Source organism: Wyeomyia smithii, chromosome 1 (genome assembly GCF_029784165.1).
Source record: "Wyeomyia smithii strain HCP4-BCI-WySm-NY-G18 chromosome 1, ASM2978416v1, whole genome shotgun sequence".
NCBI lineage: Eukaryota > Metazoa > Arthropoda > Insecta > Diptera > Culicidae > Wyeomyia > Wyeomyia smithii.
In genome coordinates, this window is record NC_073694.1 from 6,625,009 (window position 1) to 6,646,450 (window position 21,442).

Genomic DNA, 21,442 nt, shown 5'->3' on the forward strand with positions numbered 1-21,442 from the left:
ATTACACTCTTTCAAATGATATATAAAAATCGGAAATCCGTGAATAGCTAAACAACCAATTTTGAGCTGTGCCATTGTTGCACGAAACTGACGATATAATCACAGGACTCACTCGTACTAGAACTGCATAGCAAGGAACCAAAAGTTGAATAACAACTGATAATAATTTCATCATGTTGACGGAAACTTTCTCATTGCATTCCATCAATTCATCAGGTGCTTGTATCTATGCGAAAAAATATTTAGCAGTTCATATATTTTGTTGCCCGATTTATTCCAACAAATAAAACTCAACATACCTATGACATCATTCAACGTACTTTGAAAGCAAAGAATGTCTACGGACGTTACGCTGACTATAAATACGCATAACGGACATAACACAACAAGCGTTAGCCTGTACCGAAGGAAATGTTTATGTGTGATGCGGCATAAATTCGAAAACATTGCAGAAAAGAAATGACGGTCCTGTTCATTTCTAGTAAAGTTTTTGATTTCTAATTTTCTGTAAAACTTTCACTTTTGATTTCGGCTCCTTTGTTGTTAATCGCATTACATACATAAAAAATATGAGTGGAGAAAACTATCGTAGTGCAACCAAATGTAAGCAAAGTTCATTACGCAAATCAAACCATTTAAATTTTTTTTTTAAATTTTGTAGCCCACGATCCAGGCTGGAACGATCCCCCAAAGCTTGGCTACAGTCCCTCGGTGGCTAGTCCGGGCCAACCTACGAAGCTAAATCTGAACAAGCGAGTTGCCTTTCCCGTGGCGACCGCTAACAGTGTTCCACCTCCACCAACATCCGGGGAGAGTTCGCTTCCACAATTTATTCCCGCTGCTTCAGGGCCCCCACCACCGGTGTCCACCAGTAGTAATCCTCAACACATCATAGGGACACCACCCAAATCAAAAGGGGCCAGCCAAACTTTGGTCTCACAGGAGACGTGCAGTTCTCAGGATAGCAATGAGTATCCGGCAGGGCCGGAAATGCTTCTGTACGTTAGCGAAACTTTGGAGAAGTGTGTGCTGAATTTAGAAACCCCGAAGCAAGCAGATATCCGGAAACGATTGTCTGCCATCGAACGGAGCTGGACGGAAGAGAAGCTCAGCCAGCCGTTGGCACAAAAATTGTATCGATTTGCACAAGGTTAGCTTTTTTTAAACTATTTTTAAAATTATAAACTATCAGATTATAACTTCGCTAGCACTAACGGACTGCAAGGCAACCGAAGCGAATGAAATCCACCGTTCGATAGTGGTGGACCACGGGCGAGACTGCGTTCAGTGGGCACCAGCCCTGAGACAGCTGGTGATGACACTGCCTAAACCAGACGAAGTTCTAACTGAAGAGACAATTATGAAACCTATCTAAAGTTAATTATGTAGCCAATTTATACATTTCTTTCGCTAAGAATAAAGCTCTATATTTTTTCGAAAATTTTTATTTCACTGACGCCCTAAAAAGGTTTAGTCTTTGCTTCAGACAGGGAGGGGAAACTCGGATAGTACACCCGGGGAGGTACGCGCCTCTTCGATCGAGACTGAATCAAGCAATATTTACAAGTCATCGTCTTTTGGTTTATCGAACATTTTCTCCGCTTAGTTTTGGTCGAAAATTCGAGTCCTAGGTTTCTTAGTGAATAAATAATTCTAGCTCCCAAGTTAAGTTTTAAAAATCTTGTAATTAATTTAATTTCAATATTCAATCCAATCGGAAATTTGTTAACAATTTGTTTCGAATTTTGAGATCAGCGGAAACTTTTAATTCTTCAACTTCTCATAGCCACACCGGCTGTGGTACGACGTTCGAGTTTTTTAGGATAACTTAACTTCAATAAAAAAAATCAAAATCAGCAAGCTGCAAAAGCTAACACAAGATAGGATAAAAAATCTTCGATAGAAATAAAGTAAACGAAAAAATCAAACCACCTCTGCTGAGGCGTTTGTTGCGTCCTACTTTCAGTTTTTTTTTGCTGCTTTTAAAGATCGCACTCGCCTAAAATATGTTCAGTAAGTGAATTTCGTTTCGACTAACTACAACTTGAAATAAAGGAAAGTGTGGCTCAAGAAGAGAGATTTTCAATTTAAACATTTCGAACCTGGCTTTGGCTACAGGCGATCAGAAAACGGAGTAAAAAGCGTTGACTCGTAACACACACACATACGCACGCATCGATACGACAATTTTATACCGTTGTTGTGGCTGTCGTCACCGCGGGTGAAGCCATGGTGGAAGTAACGGTTGGTGAACTAGCGGTCGATGATTGACTGTGGGTTGCACCATTATGGTCGCTGTTGGAAGAGGCTGTCGTCGTCGTTGTCTTTTTCCCCGAAACCGGCAGTTGATAGCCGGTTGTGTCGAATAGTTTGCTCAGATCGGTGATGAACGGCTTCTTGGCCGACTCAAAGAACAGCTCGTGGGAGTACTTGTGCCGAACGGTGTTGAGCGAATCCTTCGGCTTGCTCGTCATTATGTTGTTCAGCAGGATGGCAATCTCGGCGAAGTCTTCGATCTTGTAGCCTACCGGGACGGGAGTAAAAAAAAATGTTAGCAAATCATACTCTGATAGAACATACCGTAAAACCTACCAGAGTAGAACTCCAGCGTCTTGTTCCAGCCGGGCATATTGTTCATCCTCATGGCAATGAAGAGTGCCGCACAGGCCAGCTTCGAATCCCGCTGCTGTATGACGGCGTAATCCATCAGACTGAACTCGAGAATGTAGCGAGCCAGCGTCAGCACCGGCATATCGATCCGGTTGACGCGAGCGTACCGCCGCAGGAAGCGGTAGGATAACGGTATGCCCAAATCGTACCCAATAACCTTGAACACGGTCATCTCCATCAGAATCATTTCGCGCCGCTGGTACGCGCCGTCACAGATGTAGTGGAAATCGTCCACTGTTGGTGGGATTCGTTCCTGCAAAAAAAAAAACCGTCAGTTCAAATCAGACCACAATCCTAATCGAATTCGATTTACATCAAACTTGGCGGCGATAAACAGAGCTGCAGCACCGAGCAATTGCAGTGAGTCTTTCTGGATCTCGGCCCGCGAAAGGTAAATATCAACCATCTTCACCGCCAGGTAAAGTGTTTCGTGGTTAAGCTCGAACGATTCCTGAATTTCCACCATCCAGTCGACGAGCAGCGCTCGCATCCATTTGTTGATATGCGGCTGCTTGGACATGTAGTCCGGAATGACAAAGTGCTGCTCGCGTTCCTTCTGATAGGTAAAAATCTCATGTGCATAGTGGGACACCTGGAAGACATCGTTCCAGTTCGCCTGATCGTAATCTTCCACTCCTTTCGGTATCCGCTTCTCCGGTGACGGTGTATCCTTAATAGTAATGACTTCTTCACTGGGAGTGTTCGTCTGGGAGGGAGCTTTTCCGAAGTTGTCCGACAATCGTAGCGATCCGCTGGAAGTGATATCCTCCAGGGCAGACACATACAAACTCTCATCAGTCTTCTCGAAGTCGTTGGAAATTCTTCGCTTTGGCTTGATCACCTGACCAGCGGCCGCGTTGGCTGTGGTGATAATAGTTTGCAACTTCTCCTCCTTGTAACAGTCATCTGCTTTGATGATGGTTTTGGCAACACCGGAAAGCTCCGATTTAAGAGTGTGACCGACGGATATTTGCCCTTTTGTGGTACGAGTAGTGGTGGCATTTTTCTTCACGCTCAGCTGCTGACGGCTTGCTGCACGTGTTAGAATTTTTGTAGCCGCACGGGTCTTTGGCCCATCCGGATCCGGCTTGGTAAACACTTCAGTCTAAAACAAAATGTAAGTACAATTTATAGGAAAGAATTATTAGAAACACAAACCTTTCCGGCGGTTGCCTTGCTGGCTGTAGTCTTTTTGTTAACGATGTTATTCGTCAGTTGGTGCATCAACTGAGAAGCCTGCTTGCTGAGAGTAGTGGCACCCCCAGTCGGGGCATTTGAGCCCTTGAGACCGACTTTCAGATCGCCATCATTTTCTCCCTGGTTCACGACGGCGTTCGTTAGATTGCCGAGAGCAGATCGCTTGATGCCTCGGTCGTTCTTCAGTGGGCTGTTTTCGGCTTTCCGCTTGCCACGCGGCACCGGTTGTTGCTGATCGTCGGGGTTGTGATTTTGGTTGTTGGTCGCTTTGGATCTGGGCAATGGAACGAGAATGGAAAGCGAGATTAATATAACATTCAAAAACTGCAGTTTTAGTCTTCCACCAAATTTCAGTCTTACGAACTTCAACTGAAAACAAGATAAGTAGATGTGGGCTATCAGATGTTAGCTGATGGTAGTACGGCTTTGGTTCACTTCAGTTTTTTCTCATCGATTGTATATCTTCACCGCATCCAACTTGAATGATACAATTTAAGGAAAGTTACTTATAAAAGAATCAGCTTTTCGTGGGTTATTATTCACTTAGTCCTATTTGCTATTTCGTTAAGGAAACCCCTTTTTTTTGTTTCAGCCAAGCTGCAATTAAACGCATAGGCGTCATGAAGATCTTTATCGGAAATATGAACACTGAATCCGGACTGGATGAGTTTGGAAGCCTCCACCGCCAATAACGCACATTTGAACATTGGGGAGCACACCTGGGAGCACCTCAATGGTTTAATGGACCAACGCGATGCAAACGTTCGATGTGCGGTCTGTAGAGTGTTGGCCGTCGATCATCATGCGGCAAGATTCACGCCAGATTGTCCAACATATTTAAACCGAGGAAGCGAGGAAAATACGTCTGAGCATCCAGAGATAGCGACATTATACACTCAGTCTGAGGACTGGTTGGAAGGACATAGACTCGACTGTCGCAATTATAATTGTTAAAATTGTTATAATTTATTAAAATTCATCTGACAGAGTGTGTGTCTTAATGAAAAACTTAATACTAATGTCAATAAACTATCACAAAAGGTTACCTGACGCGAATTCTATTTCTAAAAGCTGTGCCAGTTATATTAAAATCGAACGCATCTGCTACTGTGTTAAAGCTGGCCGACATAAAGCGTATTGGGTCGAATTGACCATATTGTGCGTTGCGTTGAGGCAGGTTCAACAGGGATCTTGGTCTGAGAGATCGTTCAGGGGCATATATATCCAGGTGGCCGACGATTTCCGGGGCGTCGATTTCATTTGAAAGAACTTTACCAATGAATACAGCTTGCGCCTCGAATCGTCTCTGCTCAAGAGTTTGCATTCCTAAAAGCCGACAGCGATCAGTGTAGGCTGGCAGATTTGAGGAATTGCGCCAAGGGAGGAATCTCAGCGCATATCGTACAAATTTACGTTGTACGGATTCAATTCTGGCAATCCAGGAGTTGTGGAATGGACACCATACAACGGAGCAGAATTCTAAGATAGACCGCACTAGAGAGAAATACAGCGATCTGAGACAAAACGGATCACGAAACTCGTTGGCTATCTTAAACATGAATCCGAGTTGTCGATTAGCTTTAGCGATGATCTCGTTGTAGTGCAGTTTGAAAGATAGCGCAGTATCCAAAATAACTCCTAGGTCTCGAATTTGTGTCACTCTAGATAGAGGCTGACCGGACATAGTATAATCAAATAAGATTGGCTTCCTTGTCCGATAGAAGGAGATGACACTACATTTCTGAACGCTTACAGAAAGAAGGTTTCTAGAGCACCATAGGCTGAAAATATTCACCACTTGCTGGAGCTCAACGCAGTCCGCATAATTTCTCACGACTTTGAAGAGAAAACTTATTTTCAAAGAGCACATTGAGAGTATACAAGCCAAGTGCATCAAATATACGAGATGTTTATATCCTCTCATTAACAGGAATTCTAAACTTTGTTTAAAGAACAAACTTTTGATTTAAAAACAAATTTTTAGACCAGCAATGCTTCATGCTGTACCGATCTGGTCAAGTTGCTGTTCAACAAGGAAGAAAACGCTCCAAAGGATTCAGAATAAAATTCTGAAAATGATTTTGAAGCTTCCTCCTTGGTTTGGTACACTCGAATTACATAGACTTACTGGTGTTGAACCATTAGAAACTATGTCAAATAAAATTATTAACAATTTTCGACAAAAATCGTTGCAATCCTCAATTGCTACGATAAGCTCTCTTTATAGCCAATAAGTTAGAAATTAAGTTAGTTGTAAGTTTACTTCCCCTTTTCTGACAAGTAGGTTTAAATCCCTACGAATGACTTCCTATCTTCACACAGAGTGATCGAGGCATAGCCCACCTCAATTCCATAGACTGAGGCCGTTGCGGAAGGAAGCATCCGGTGATGAATACCAGTGCGGCATTCGAGCGAGACGGTCTATAACGGAATTATTGTTCACGTTGAGACAGATCCTCGACAAGTTTCGAGAACACAACTTGGAGACGCAGGATCTTTTTATAGACTTCAAAGAGGCGTACGATTCAGTGCAACTCAACAAACCTGATTGAGATACTTTTGAAGTGGTTGATGAATTTGTTTATCTTGCAGATATGCACTCTACTGGACGCTGATACTCCCGGTGGACACTACGGACAGAAATCGTGGCTAGATCAGCGTGCGCTTGGAGTCTTCGAGCGATTAATACGCGGTAGCAAGTTAGAAAATGTGGTGTGGCGTATCATTTAGCAGTGTCCATTATAGACAGGTGGAGAACTTTGAGACAGACCGCATATCCAGGATCCGGCATAGAATCTCTACGATCTTTTTTCTTAACGGTTTTCTGTACAAAGTGAGTAGTAATATGATGGGTTAATCACAGGATTTCCGGACTAACTAACGCGGTTGGTCAAAGCGACGATGGATCGAATTATAAGTGTGGTTCGAGTATCGGGGACACTCTCAGGCTCTTTCGAAACCCGAAGAGGTTTAAGGCAAGGGTATGACTTCTCGTGTCTACTGTTTAATATTGCTCTGGACACGTATTGTGAAGTCATCTATCTTCCACACCGCTAAGATTGGCAGGTTGAGGTGGGCTGGGCATGTCGTAAGAATGTAGAACGGCAGACGAGTCCAAGAGCTGCATAACAAGCAAGGTAGTTCGGTTCAGGTGTAAGACGGCCTATGGTCCCTAAGCATACTGTTTAGCTGGCGAGTCATGGACCTAATAGAGTTGAGACAATTCTTACTTACAGCAAAGGCTACATCAAGGTTGGGAAAGTAAAGTAAGGGTTAATCACAGATACGTTTCCGGGACGTACTCATGCTAATATTTTGGAAGCCCTCGATCACTCCTTCACAGTTGCGTAGTCAATGGAGACATCAACAGATTACCCCGAACGAATCACTGAATCCATCTATCCAGCTTGTAGATACCACAGGGACCGATCCATCATCTTCGATATTCAGTTAGTGCCTTATTTGGCTATATTGGGACGCATGTAACTAGGTTCAATGGAAGTCCCCTGATTCTGTCGGTTCAACGATCTTCAAAAATCGACAATCTCTCGGCTCGTCATCAGAGTTCCTGATATTATTCCAAATTTTAGCGTCGATAACGAGTCCCCCAATATTGGAATGCAGCGCTCATCACAGTCGTCTCGGTCCTAAGGGCAGATTTGGATCGGGGTCTTCCAACCTGCTTCAGCAGGCGAGTATAGTTACGATTCGGCCCACTTGATGTAATGTACAAGTGTGTAACCCCTGGTTTTTTTTTTTTTAGGGAGCTTTGTAGTCGCACGGTTACAGAGTCCGCTGTGATAAGCGAGTGGTCGTGGGTTCGAATCTTAGTAGAAGCAGGCCATTTGGTTGTCAAAGGACTTTAACATGGGTTTATTCTCAGCCTCTCCATTACATACCCTTCCTCTAAGCGGAATTCTATACTACCCCTGCTGACTTTCATCCTTACAAAAAAAATAAGTACCTTTTATAAGAAACCTGGTTTGAGTAACGTATAAATAGTTCTCTTCAGGGAATTGTAATTATGGCGCGGTCTGGGCTGGGGAAACGAGGTTTCGATAAGACTCCTTCCTCTTGACATAATAAGTCCCTCTTAGAATTAACCTGGCAGAGAGGAACGACAGGTGTAGTCTCACTCCAGGGAATTGTATCTTGGCGATATTGGTAGGATAGAAAGAGGCTCGGTACGGTAGAGCAGTAAGCTTTAAACGAAAAAGTTAAACTCTCACACAAGCATGGATATAAATGAAAAAGAGTATCATTTACTTCAATAGTGGTACTGCCAATAATATGAAGCGCGGAGTACAGAAAACACAATATCACAATAGATCAAATGTCTCTGGTCGCAGTGATGAATCCTTACTTTACCTTACTTTGTTGGCTAACGGACCGTTCACCGGTCTAGGGCCGAACGAATTAGAGATGTCTAGCTTCTTCTGTCTTGGGCAGCCGTTCTTCAGTCTTCTCGTACATCAGCAGATCGTGCATCTTCTTCCACCGCGCACATCCACCGCGTGCGAGGTCTACCACGGAGCCGACGGCCTCTTCCTGGTTCTCTACCGAAGATAGTTTTGGCGGCTCTCTCGTCAGGCATTCTGGCTACATGTCCAGCCCACTGAAGCCTGCCCCGCTGTATTACCTTCACTATATCAGCATGTTTGTATACCTGGTACAACTCGTGATTCATGCGTCTACGCCACACTCCATCTTCTAGTTTACCGCCAAGTATCGATCGCAAAACTTTACGCTCAAAAACTCCGAGCACTCGTCGATCAGCTTCCTTCAGCGTCCATGCTTCATGTCCGCTGACTGGGAAGGGGGTCGTACGCGGCTGTATCCCCATAGGGGCGGCGTACAACAGCGTCTGACCCGGAGCGGGCGGCTGAATTATGAAAGGCTGTATCCCGCCAGCTACACCTAAGATGGCATCCCCATCAGCAGGATGTAGGTATCGCGACCCTGGTAAGGTAGCATACCGAAACCTTTCTTCAACCACGAACAACGAATTTAGAAATACGGAACGGATCAATCGGAAAAGACCTAGGCTACGAACACGGAAAAAGATCAAGGTGCAGTGATGAGTCCACACAGAGAAAAAACCTCGGCCACCTCGGCAACAGTTATCGATCACAGTGAGATTTTCGCCTTGTTTACAAAATCAGTTACCTCGCAGAGCAACACCGTGTTTTCAGCGTTTTCAGTAGGGACGTGTATCTCGGACAATGCATTATGAAATGCTCGGCAGTTTCTTGAATTTTGCATGCTTCACAATTGGGATCTACTAGGTACAATTTTCATACGCATTAGCCAAAGTTTGAAAAAATCGTGACCGGGCATCAGACGATTTATTAGTTTTTCTCCGCTCTTTTCAAATCTACTCCAATATACCACGGTTTGTTGTTGAATGATGGTTGCAAAGCAAAAAATTGTAGCATAATATTGTTTCTCATTTCGATCTTCGAGTCAATACCGAGCTTCACCAGCTAATTCGTTACCAAATATTCCAATGTGACCTGACACGTTCCATCGTCTGCAGAATTATAAAATGTCACTTAAAATCCGCCGGACGGTTGAGCGTTTTATAGCATCGCGCAAGCTGATCTAGAATCTGTGTAAATCACATTGTGATGTCTCGATCTGTTCAACTGCCAACCGAATAGCGAGCAATTTCGCCGACGTAATACTGACTTCGTGCTTCAACAAGCGGTTGCTGTATCGTTGATTGATGCGATCGATAACTCCTATACCGCATTTTTAGAAGCATCTGTAAAGGTCCTTCCGACAAAGAGCGCATTTATTTTTAGTTTAACTAGATTGCAGTTATGTTTCAACTTGTAAACCATGTTCAGATATGCGTATGACTCTACCGGTTCATTCTGATCAATAGCAGTTCAGGGACTTATTTGTTCGAAAATTTCTTCGGAAACTTCAGTGGTCGAGCAACCACTGCGTCTCTTGAAATGTTTCGAGCGATTTCCTTGGCAGTTATAATTTCGTGTCGAAGCTCCAAAGGTTCCTGTCCACCCAAACTTTACTTTGTTGGCCGACGGAACGTTGACCGGTCTGAGGCCGAACGAATTAGAGGTGTCCAGCTTCTTCTGTATTGGGCAGCCGTTCTCCAATCACCTCGTACACCAGCAGATCGTGCATCTTCTTCCACCGAGTACGAGGCCTACCACGGCCTCATTCTAGTTCTCTGCTGAATATAGTTTTGGTGGCTCTTTCGTCAGGCATTCTGGCCACATTTCCAGCCCACTGAAGCCTGTTCCGCTGTATTACCTGCCCTATATCAGCAGGTTTGTATACCAGTAACTACTCGTGTTTCATGCGTCTGTGTCACACTTCATCTTTCCAATTCACCGCCAAATATCATCGCTGGTTACGTAGTCCGTAGAAGGTCGTGTTCGCAAATGTCACAAGCGTACCAAGATAAGCGAATTCATCAACGACTTCAAATCGTTCCCCACCAATCCTCATTTCAGCACCAACACCACCAGGACTCCCACGCTCCCTGTCAGTTATTTTGTTTTGGCAATGTTGTTCGCAAAACCAAGGAGCATGTGAGATTTCGTGATGATCATACCGTTTCTTTGCACGTTTGCTCTTCGTACACTGCCGTTCTACGCATATTTGTTCCATGTTTCAAATCATGCAAATGAGAAAAACGATGTTAAAGTTTTATAATACTTCTACGCATCGCGTTAATGTGGCAAATGCAATTATGGGCTTTTAACCAGTTTTACCTTGCAATAGACCGTTTTGAATAAATCTAGTTGAATGTTTTGCGTTTTAACATACTTTTTCATAAAAATACCCACTAGGACACTAATGCCGAGAAATTTGCCTTCAAATAGGTCATTTCTACGCATATCAGTCCCACCACGTGCATTCGATGTTTCCCAATACAAAGTTCGTACTGGGGATACAAGGCTGTTTAATTTTTCACGAAAACGATCACGCTAATCGTGTTGTCTTTATACGCAAGTGATGATAGTCCAGATGAAAGTTGAATAAGTATCAGATGACTAGCAATTACAAAGTGGAATTGTTTTTCTAGATTGCCCATTCCAGTCATAGTTGAACGTTACTAGCCTTTCACCACTAGGCTACACAAAAAAAATTCTTACAACCTTCAAATAGTATGAATCTCATGCGTTTATCTTCTTATGCTCGAAACGGAAAGGCATTCAGAATACAAACTAGCACACAGGGTTAGGTATTCCTAACAAAGATATGAACGTATTGCATTTAAATAATCAAGCAGAGATTTTCGGTACCGAATTCCTGAAACCCGTAATGTAGCCAAACGTCGTGAGGAGAAGCTTTTAGCGCTCTGTAGCACTTCCCAAGTTGTAAATATGGGAATTAGTAATTAGTGGGATGGATTAGAATAGGAAAAATCTAGTGGGACAAATATGTGTAGAAAATCATCTATGGGAGATGTGACAAACAGACTTGGCATGGTTTTTCAAGATTTTCGGAACAAACAATGTTATTTTTGATAGTTTTTCAAAAAACATATATGGAAATAGACTCATTGGTAATAAAAAACGAAAATCGCCAAAAGTAACATGGGACAACTATGCGTAGAACGGCAGTACAGTACCTTCAAGAGCGACTTTGATTAGTAGGTGCCATGAAATCTACAAACTGATGGTGAGTCTGCAAATTATACTCTCGGAACTTATCGAGGCATGCCCCTGTCGAAACCAGTCTGGTATTCGCCAACGAAGGATTCCATTAACAGTCTCAATCTGAAACGCAAGCTACGTGAGAGCACGTTATGTGCGGAGTTGCGCAACGTAATATCCGATAGGTGCAACAATCCAGTCGATGGCCCTTCTTTTATCTTGGGTATATGAGGCCTTTCATCAACTGGTTTTTCGCCATTTGCTCATCTACCAAGATCTTCAGTATGATCTGGTAGATCGCATAGTACAGCCGCTCGTTCCCGTTTTTAGTTTTTTTTTCAGCTCATTAATCGCTTTTTCAACCTCCTTCTGTGTTGGTGGCTCCAAAGCTTGTTCGTCGCTCATATTTTTTTTTTATTCTCGCTTATTTTCCGTCGGTCTAGTTCCGCCACTGTTGTTGTGCCAATCACCGACGCCCAGGGAGGCAACTCCACCTAGGACCCTAACTTACGACCCGTTTATTAACGGACCGGCGCCAACGGCTTCACTTCCTCATGCGATGGAAGTCGTGATCCCAGAGATTTTTCGCCTCAGGAAATCTCCCGGTGCCGGCTAGGATTGAATCTAGACCAGTTGGGTTGGTTGTGAGTGGATCACGCCACCTCACAACCATCGACACCTATGTCGGCGGTGGGACTCGAACCCAGGCGTCGAATGCGTCGCTCATAATCCTCATCCTGTTCTTGTTTTGCTCCTCTCGCTCTTCACCGTTTAATAGCGCCTGAAAGTGATCTTTCCACTTGGCTGTATGTTGAAACCCATCGTCGTCTTTGTGCGAGATTCCAACACGTTCGACAACCGTGCGCGGATCCTACAAACGACGAGATAATGGTCAGAGTCAATGTTTGGTCCCCGGTAAGACCTAACATCAGTAACATCCGTAACTTACCGACCGTTGCTCAGTACGTGATCGATTTGGGGGGAGCAGACTTCTCCATTTGGATGCCTCCATCCAGGTGTTTCCAAATATTTGAGCTTATCAGCCTCATGCCGTTTTCTTTGGTTGACGAGTGGAGGCTATGCCTATGCGTTTGCATCTCTGATGACGAATTTTAAGTCGTATTTTGGGCACTTGCCATAGGTTCGTTCCAGCTTTTCATAGAACTCATCTTTGACGTAGGTGTTGAATAAACTGTAGTTTGCCCCTAATTCGACGCTCGTTCCGCTGTTTTACAGGCACTGTAGTAGATGTGGTACTTGAAACCGTGTCCACTCATAGCTGATAATACATTGACCGGTTTTGAACGAGTAGCACCCGTGACTATTCTCAAACACTGATTGTTGGCTACTGCTAGTTTATTTTTACTCCGGGAATAGATATATCTAAGATTTTGTCATTATCTTGAAGTAGCAATGCTTTCGTTATATTCGGGTTCACTTCTAACTGAAGTTCTTTTGTCGCTTCCGAAAATCGGTTCAAATGCGATTGGGCATTTTCGTTTACCTCTTCCAGGTTTTTTCTTTTCACGAGAATTCCAAAGTCGTCGGCTAGAGCGACATTTTCAACAGGTTTTAGAGTCACATTGTATAAACGTCAAACAACGTTGTTGATAGCACAACAAAAACAGGCATTCATGTTCGTATATAAAAGCATTAGAAAATCGTGTGTAAAAATTTGAATCGAATTACGTTAATACACTTACGACATCTGTCTTGTGGTTGCACTGCATAAACATTGTGACGCGAACGCCACATAGCGGGAGCTTTACGTTTGAAATAACGCTTTCAAGTTTTTACACATCCTTTGAAAATAAGATGAACGTCTGCTCTCTGTGATAGCACGTCACCGTGTGGGAGCCCATTGCTGATGGTTCTGCTCAAATTGGTAAACACAATTTCCTGTTTCGCAAAAACAAAACAACACACATAACAATTACTGGTTCGATAGCAGCCGCTTTGAACTTTCTTCTAGCTTACTCGTTATTACAGCATTGAAAGTTTCAGTCAACTCATATGATTGTTGTGATCTGGCGATTTCGTTTTTGTTCCTTGACCTCTTCAGCTAAAAAGGATAAACATGTGTGCAATGATAAACCTTTGCGGAAATCGAAGGACATGGTTGGTAATATTCTACGTTTGCCCAGTGACTGTTGAAGTCGCTCTAGGATTGCTGGTTTAGCCATTATTGTGAGAGATAGGTCGTTGACTGGTTGACTTTAAGGGAATCATTTAGACAGTGCTTACACATGCTGTTGATATCCCCAACTATGTTGTCGATCCCTTTGGGTTGAAGATGTCTTAGTAGCTCGCAGGAGATGTTTCAGCTAAGTTTTTGTCATCTATTATTGTGCTATTCTGTTTTCGTACGGTGCGTTTCCCTGTAAGGCGTCTAATTTTCAGCCAAATTCTTTGGAGCTCGTAAACGATTCTATTTCGTCAGAGAATTCCTCATTTTTTCCGTAGATTTCCGTTTAAAGTTTATTAGATGTTTTATGCTGAACTTTTTGTTGATTTTCCTGCTATGCTTCGTCAACTGCTTTTGATCACCAGAACTTGGGTTCTTATTTTGTCTTATTTTATTTGTTTTCTGTTTTTTTCTTTGCCACTATTTACTCCAGCGAACCAAATATAGCAGACAAGTAGAACGTTATATCTATTGCTGTGGGTCTTACTTTCAATTGTGGAGGCATATAAGTTTATGTTCCATCGTTTATAATTAACAGGTTGGTAATGAACATACCTTTCATGACTAATTTCCCTTTTTTGTCGCAGATTTCATCTCCCCATGCGTAGCGCTGCGAGTTGAGGTCTCCTCCAACGATCACTTTGCTATACTTTTTTAGATTATCGAATATTTTAGCAATGTCATTCTCGTATTCTTGTCGAATATCATTCTCGGTATCAAAGAATTCAATGCGACATTTCGAGTTATTTGGAACTCATAAACTGGATCAATTAAAATAAAACTACAGACATACGTTCAAGTAAAAACAATACCGAGAATTCCGGGTAAATTTTTAAACAGAAATACGTTATGAATCACGTGCATGCTGAGCTTATTGCTACAACAAAACCACAGGTGTACAAGGTTGACGTTGCTGGTAGCGCTATCTGTTTTTGTATTCTAGTAGGTATTTTTTTTTTTGAATTGATGGTTATAAAACTTTACACATGTTGAGAATTCAGCATGAAAGTATGTCTGCGGTATAACCAGATTGACAATCACAGATACACTAGCAGAAGTGGTTTAATATCTGCTTCAGTACAAAGGGTCAGATATATGATCATAGATGTTTTACACTGCTGTTCATATTACCTTAAGATTTTTTTTTGTTACTGTGGTATGCTTAAGACCAGAGATTGTTAGTAATAGAGTGCATCACAAAACAGAGCTTACCGAGTCGACACCTTCCTAAGTAAAGGCAACAAGGCCGTAGTCGCTCCGTTCTGTTTGGCAGGGGCCATCTTCGTTCTGAACAATACCAATTAACACCGAAAAACTTATATCGTTTTGTCCAAAGTGCACTACTGGAGTTCCCCTTCCTGTACGTTTCCAGCTAACTATTGTTTTAAATTGTTTCCAGCTGTACAGTGTGACGTCAGATCACATTAAAAAAACACGTACACACATCAACAAACGGAATGCGCTCACAACTCACAACGGCTTTTCCAACCGCCTTTCACTTTTCAGCTGTTCTTCGCAAATTCGATACCGAAAGTCCCAAATGTGTTGCCCACGGTTTGTCACCGGAGACCATTAAACGGATTCATTTTTAACACTCTTTTTTTCATCTACTAGCCAAAATATATTGCAAAGCGATTCTGTTTTTTTTTTTGAGTATTCCCCACAATCCAATCAATTAACGATTTTTGTTGAGTTTAGCACCGTATCGATTATGGCCTGAAAAAACCAAGAGAAAAAAATAAATTGGTTAAAATCATTGTACAAAAGTAACACAGTTCAGAGGAACGAACCACACTAACGACTAAAATATAACTAGAAAACAAAAGGATTTAACAAAAAACATCAACAACCGAGCATCCAACGAATGCCAACGGCAGAGACAATCGTCAAGCCGGGAGCGCGATTGGCAACTATTTCGATCGCCATAAGGCTATTCTGTCTAGGCGCGCGCATTTTACGCTCCGTCAAATCCAGACTAGTCCTCTGGTAGACAGAATGAGCGAGATGCAACCACTGTTTGTCGCTCGGTCACACCAGTGCCACTCTAGTAGCAAGTAAATAACCAAAAAATATTCCTTACAATGAAAGATCCTATGTACACTACTCCACTCCAGCTGAAGGAACTGTCGGAATCAAGACAATCGTCTTATTTCCTTTCGAATGTTTCCTTGTGCGATCCTTCGTGTCCTTTTTTCCCTTCTTTCTACACGACGGTGTTCACATACACAAACGTACGAAAAAAAAAATACACAACACAATCCAGAACCAAGAACCGCCGGGTGAGACCCGCTGCATGCACGGACTTGTTACGCGCCACAAATCCGGTAAAAAGGACCCACACTTATGTTGATTCACAGTCAGTAAGCCTTACCATGGTGGGTTGCCGCCAAAGGGCTCACACACTCGCCACACTCGACACTCGACAGATAGTGGTGGGTTATCTGATTACTCATCGTTCAAACTTTGCTGCATTACCGTGCTGGATCGAAACCCGTACAGTATCGAAATCCGTACACCTTGATGTTTTTCTTCAGTTTTAAGCTTTATAAAAGTGAAAATTTATATGATAGTTACATGTACATATCCGTTGAGTTGTTGGCCTTCTGTTAAATTAAACTATGCGCCAGTAGGCCATGAAACATCGGTTTCAGTTGTCATTGTATCGTATCGTTAGAGAATTTTCTAAGGAAACGTTCTTCAGATAAAAACGATTTTCAAGTGGGATATAAGTGTGAATCTTTTTAAAATTATTGGAAAAGGTAAGTCTTTGTCATTTTCGAGCTGTATATTGTCTAATAAATAGTGTAAGTTGTATTTATTCAACAAAAACTGTGCCGTACGGATTTTGATTCTTGTTTTTTGCTTGAATCGAAATCCGTACAGCGTGTGTATCATGCATATATTGTTGAACTTTCTTCTTGTTTTCAGCATATAATGGAAGAAAACAAGTATAAATATACGGCAAACAATTTTAAACGAGCTGTGACTGAGGTGCGCAAGGGAAAGTCGTACCGGGAAGCTTCGAGAGGTTCCGGCGTTCCGGTTACTACGAAACGCTACGAAAATTGCACTATTTCGGCCGATATCGAAAATTAGGAAACCGTGTGAAACTTTAGGAGCCAGTTGATCCTCAAAATATACTTATTCGGTAGTTTAAAGATAAATTATAAATAAAAGATGTTCATTTTTGTACTTCTTCATTCCATTGTTGTATGGACTTTGATCCAGTCTATATCGCGTGTGTGCGGATTTCGATTCAAAAGTGTACGGGTTTTGATTCAGACAAAAAACTGTGTACGGATTTCGATTCAAAACATGTTCTATTTAAACATGATTTTTTCGAGTTTCGGAGTGATTTTAATTATTTTGCTGGAAAATAGTGATAAAATATAAGTAGACCTATAACTAAACATGACAGTTCAAAGCAATATGTGATTTCTTGATTTTATATTGACCGTCGAAGATTATCACGTGCTTAGGTGTACGGATTTCGATCCAGCACGGTATTTCAATGTCGTCAAATTTATTTTGGAAACCAAAAGAAAATATGTTTGATCGATTTTTCAAATCTTATTGCGAATTCTCGAAGCTGAGCAATACAACAAAGCTCTACTTGGGGCTAGTAAATATAACCTCAAATTACGCTCAGAACAACGAAATAGTAAAGTAACAAAATACTGAAAATGATCTTAAATTTAACAATTTGAGCTTGAAATTGTGAAATAATATTAAAAGAAATTGGACCCAATACAATTCCGAATAACGGACAACGGCTTTCGAAGCCGGAATAAAATTGAGTTTAAATTGAACTCAGAATGATCGAAAACGGTTTCAAAAGATATAAAAATGAAACCTCACGGAAAAGTAAAAACTGAGCTCAGAATTACGAAAAAATACCTTCAAATACCGATTCAGAACGAAAACAGGATAGTGAAAAAATGCTTCAATCCGGCCAACATAAAAAAAAACATTAAACGCACCCAAATGCCGTAAAGAGCTTCTCAAAGAGCAATGAAAATAATTCCGCATTAAATTGATTCACAAAATTCAAATTAAACTCAAAATGATGAAGAAAAAACTCGTTCTAAGGCTCAGATTAAGCTCAGAATGGCAAAAAAAGATACCAAATTGCACTCAGAAACGATGAGTTGAACAAAATTAAAATTAATAACGGAAAGCCTTTTCGAATGTTTTTAAACAAAGATCAATAACTACCATGCCGGATACAAGGACATTGCTGGTTCAAGTCCCGTCTGGATGCGGTATATTTTTTCAAGACTGTATATTTTCAGTTCGCTGCACACACTGTCCTCCTTTTGAATGTGGACGGGTAAAAATTAGTTGTAAAGAAATTAGTTTAAAATGATCAATAAACATTCCTTTTCTAAATTAGGTTTAAAATGGCCAAAAAAAATAGTAGGAGGGTGGTAACCAAGACACGACCGCATAGTTGACGTAGGACTACAATAATTTTATAATTTTATTTGACAATGTTTGATTTGAGCTAGTTTTACTTTTGTAGTTTGCTTGATTTATTTTTACCAATTCAAGCTCAACATCTTCCAAAAGGAAGGTGTTTTGGTTCCGGTGGTAATATCAAGTATCTAGGTCGTCAGCCCAAATTCATCAAGCGACACCTCCAACGACTTGGAACTAAAACTAGTTCATTGGTGGCCATTTCTACTGTTAAGGTCGTCTTTGACCATTTAAAAAGTCCCAAAAGTCATGAAAAAAACCGTTCATTATTGGCATGGTTCGATTTTGGCAACAGAAAAAATTCTGAGGTGTTGCCAAAATCGAACGGGGTCTGTATTTTGATTTTTTCTTTGCAGCACTCTATCTTAGAATAAAAAATATTCTCTTTAACATTCACAATGGTCCAGAAACCAAATTTAGGAGAAAATTTGGGTCTAGAGCTCTATAGCAATGTTTTAGAAAAAAACTTTATTTTACAAAGTTACTTAAAATTACTGGAGCTATAAAATTGTAAAACAAGGTTTTCTATCTACAAAAATAAAGAAGTTAGTTACTTGATTTTCCCCTAAATTTGGTTTCTGGACCATTGATGAATACCTTTCATTCTAATACAGCGAATTTTCTTTAATGCGCGAAAAGGCAACCTTCTATAAAATATTTAATTGAGTACGATTTAGTAGAAATTAAACTTCCTTCTATATCTATTTGTCTTGTTGAAGTTGGCTCACTCACCGATCACAAAGCGGCAAAGATGTCACATAAATTTTTTTCCTGTAATTACGAGCTCGTGGAAAAAATATCGATAACGAATTACAGTTTAAGTATAAAATGTATATTCACAGAAAATTTGAAATTGACATAGAATTTTATGAACATGTTAACATTCAATTCAGGTCAATTTAAACATTTTATCAGTATACAGAATCAATCAGAAAAAAGTTTGATCAGTTTCAAGATACCAAAGAACAACGAAGATACCATATTTGAAAGTTATATGTCCGTTATCTTCGAAAATAAACTGGACTAGAGTGATGCACAACATTAGGCTCAGCAATTAATGTTTGCATAGCGTTGTTCAATTACAAGTAAGGTTATGGAAAGTAATATTTTCTTGCAAATGCTAATTCAAAAAAATTTCAATTGAAAAATACAAACACTAACGTCGGAACTCTAATATCAAGATGAAATGAATTTGGTGTTTCTCTAAACCGCCACCGCGTGATGCAACTAGTATTGTCATATTGGACTAAATTCATTTAGCTAGTAAAATATAATCATCAGTACAGCTCGTTTAACTACCTATTCAAAGATCTGTACGGAGCATTTTGGTTTTCTATTGTCTTTTAAATACCCTATATTCAGTTATTTAAATAAATCTAAAAAAAGGCAGAGTGTAGAGTTCAAAAATAAACAACGCATTTTGTTGTCCCCGGCGGCGCAGCCTATTTTGCGACATCCGAAAAATCATATTGAATTCTGATATTTGCTGCTTTACGAAACAAGAAGAAGAAGAAGACAATTTAAACGGCAATTCGATTGTGTTCCACGCCCCACTGTGCGTCAACAGTGGCAATGTAGTTTTCACTTGGCTTGACTGCACAAAAATGAATATCAAGTTTTCCTGCACTGATAGACGACGAGGAACCAGCGCTCTGTTTATACATTACTTGGTGCAGTACTGTTGCCTGTGCCATCATATTTTCCTTCAAGACATCAGTTTTATTAACATTAACATATTTGTTAACAGCAGAACGTAAAACTGTCTGGTAGTGGAGGTGGCTACGAACTTTCCGAAAAAGCTTTACCTTCAAGACATCAATTTAGTCTAGGCTGATGGAAGCTAACATTAGTTGACCTATTGGGACGGGGAGATTCTGTCAAATTTTTTTTGCCACTGCTGTACAGGATATCACTGCAGGCAGTTGGTGTCTATTCATGAAGTCTGTGCTAGGCGTGCTCGCATATGATTGGTACATTGTTGGTGAAAATTCGACCTTGAAACTTTTATTCAATTTTCACTGTTTAACAATGAAGTGATTATGAAAATTGAAAAATCACAAAATTGTCCATCATTTTATCAATCCAACGACATATCGATTATTGTGGTCCATCTTGTGGTTACATCAGTATAACCGTTTGAAATCTTTCATTCCGTCGTTACATCTTGGTTTTAGTTTTCGCGGAATGTATCTCGGTATAGTGCGGTTAGACGTAGTCCTACGTCAAAAGAAACACTTTTGAAGACCCGATAAATCCCAAATCAAAGTCAGCCTCGCAAGAAATGTTTGTGAAAGGTAGAAAACGCCAAAGAAATTATCGAGACGAGAAATGTTTTGAAAGGTCAGAAGAGGCAAGAAAGTTCTCAAATTAGGCACAGATCGACGAGATATGCTTTAGAACATAGAACTTAATAAGAAAGGATTCAAAATTGATTCCAAAATCGCAGAAAAAAAATAAAACGCTTGAGAGAAATGACCTTGTTACATAGTGCAAATAACGAAAAAAAATCAAGGTCAAATATTCCCACACCCGTTCCACACGGTTTGTGCATTTCCCTAACGCAGATACTTAAAAAAGTGAATGAAACGATTCCAGACGTTGATTCGATACTATAATATCGACGATTTCGTGCAACCACTCATAACACTGGAATTTTAGTGAAATTTGAAACGGGAGTTCGTGGGATGAAACTTAACAAGATTTAACAACGTTTCCCATCAAACAATTGAGTTGTGCTAATGTTTCACGAAACCGACCATATGAATTAACGGTTTGCTTTACCAGCTGCTATGTAAGAATGCGAGTTAACGTTTGCTGAAACTAAAAGGAAAAGAAGATTATAGAAGATAACTAGAAAGCGTTTAGTTCTAAGTCCAAGGATGCTGTTGATGGAGTCGCATATCGACGACATAGAAAGCCGAGACAATAACTGCAGCATCATTGCTGATTTTTGAAAGACCATCAATATTTAGTTATTTACGTTTAATCACAAGTTTTGTATTTATTGATTGGATTGAGAGACACTGAAAATTAATGAAATTGCGCTGTCATTCATAAACGAACATGCACGGTAAAACAGAATTAACGAACATTATGCTTTTTAACGAGAAAAAAAATTGTCATTTATTTTATCTAAAGCAAATCTTAGGCAAAAAAGGGATCGTAGAACTATAAATAAATGATGCAAATATCATAAATAGTTCTGAGTTAAACTCTGTGGTTAGGTATGTGACTTTTTTATTTATTTATTTTTTTTGAGTTTAAATGAGATGTCACATTCAAG

At 40.7% G+C, this 21,442-nt stretch overlaps 2 protein-coding genes across 6 annotated transcripts in view; one reads left to right on the top strand and one right to left on the bottom strand.

Moving 5' to 3' along the window:
- Nucleotides 1–394: 394 nt before the first annotated feature.
- On the top strand, nucleotides 395–1,441 carry LOC129717646 (steroid receptor RNA activator 1-like). Its single transcript, XM_055667709.1, has 3 exons — nucleotides 395–603; nucleotides 662–1,150; nucleotides 1,209–1,441. The coding sequence occupies exons 1-3, from the start codon at nucleotides 570–572 to the stop codon at nucleotides 1,373–1,375; spliced, it is 690 nt and encodes a 229-aa protein (XP_055523684.1). The 5' UTR covers nucleotides 395–569; the 3' UTR covers nucleotides 1,376–1,441.
- LOC129717644 (G2/mitotic-specific cyclin-B3-like) overlaps nucleotides 1,428–21,442 on the bottom strand; it is a 35,366-nt gene continuing 15,351 nt past the window's right edge. For 4 of the 5 annotated variants that reach the window (XM_055667705.1, XM_055667704.1, XM_055667707.1 and 1 more), the window contains exons 2-6: nucleotides 14,896–15,399; nucleotides 3,829–4,141; nucleotides 2,984–3,775; nucleotides 2,593–2,923; nucleotides 1,428–2,524 (exon numbers count right to left, since the gene is read on the bottom strand). In XM_055667705.1, coding sequence (XP_055523680.1) covers nucleotides 2,190–2,524; nucleotides 2,593–2,923; nucleotides 2,984–3,775; nucleotides 3,829–4,141; nucleotides 14,896–14,963 — 1,839 coding nt within the window. In that variant the 5' untranslated portion in view covers nucleotides 14,964–15,399 and the 3' untranslated portion in view covers nucleotides 1,428–2,189. Of the gene's footprint in view, nucleotides 2,525–2,592; nucleotides 2,924–2,983; nucleotides 3,776–3,828; nucleotides 4,142–14,895; nucleotides 15,400–15,473; nucleotides 15,592–21,442 lie in introns of those variants that run through there. The other variant, XM_055667708.1, reaches the window with a different exon arrangement.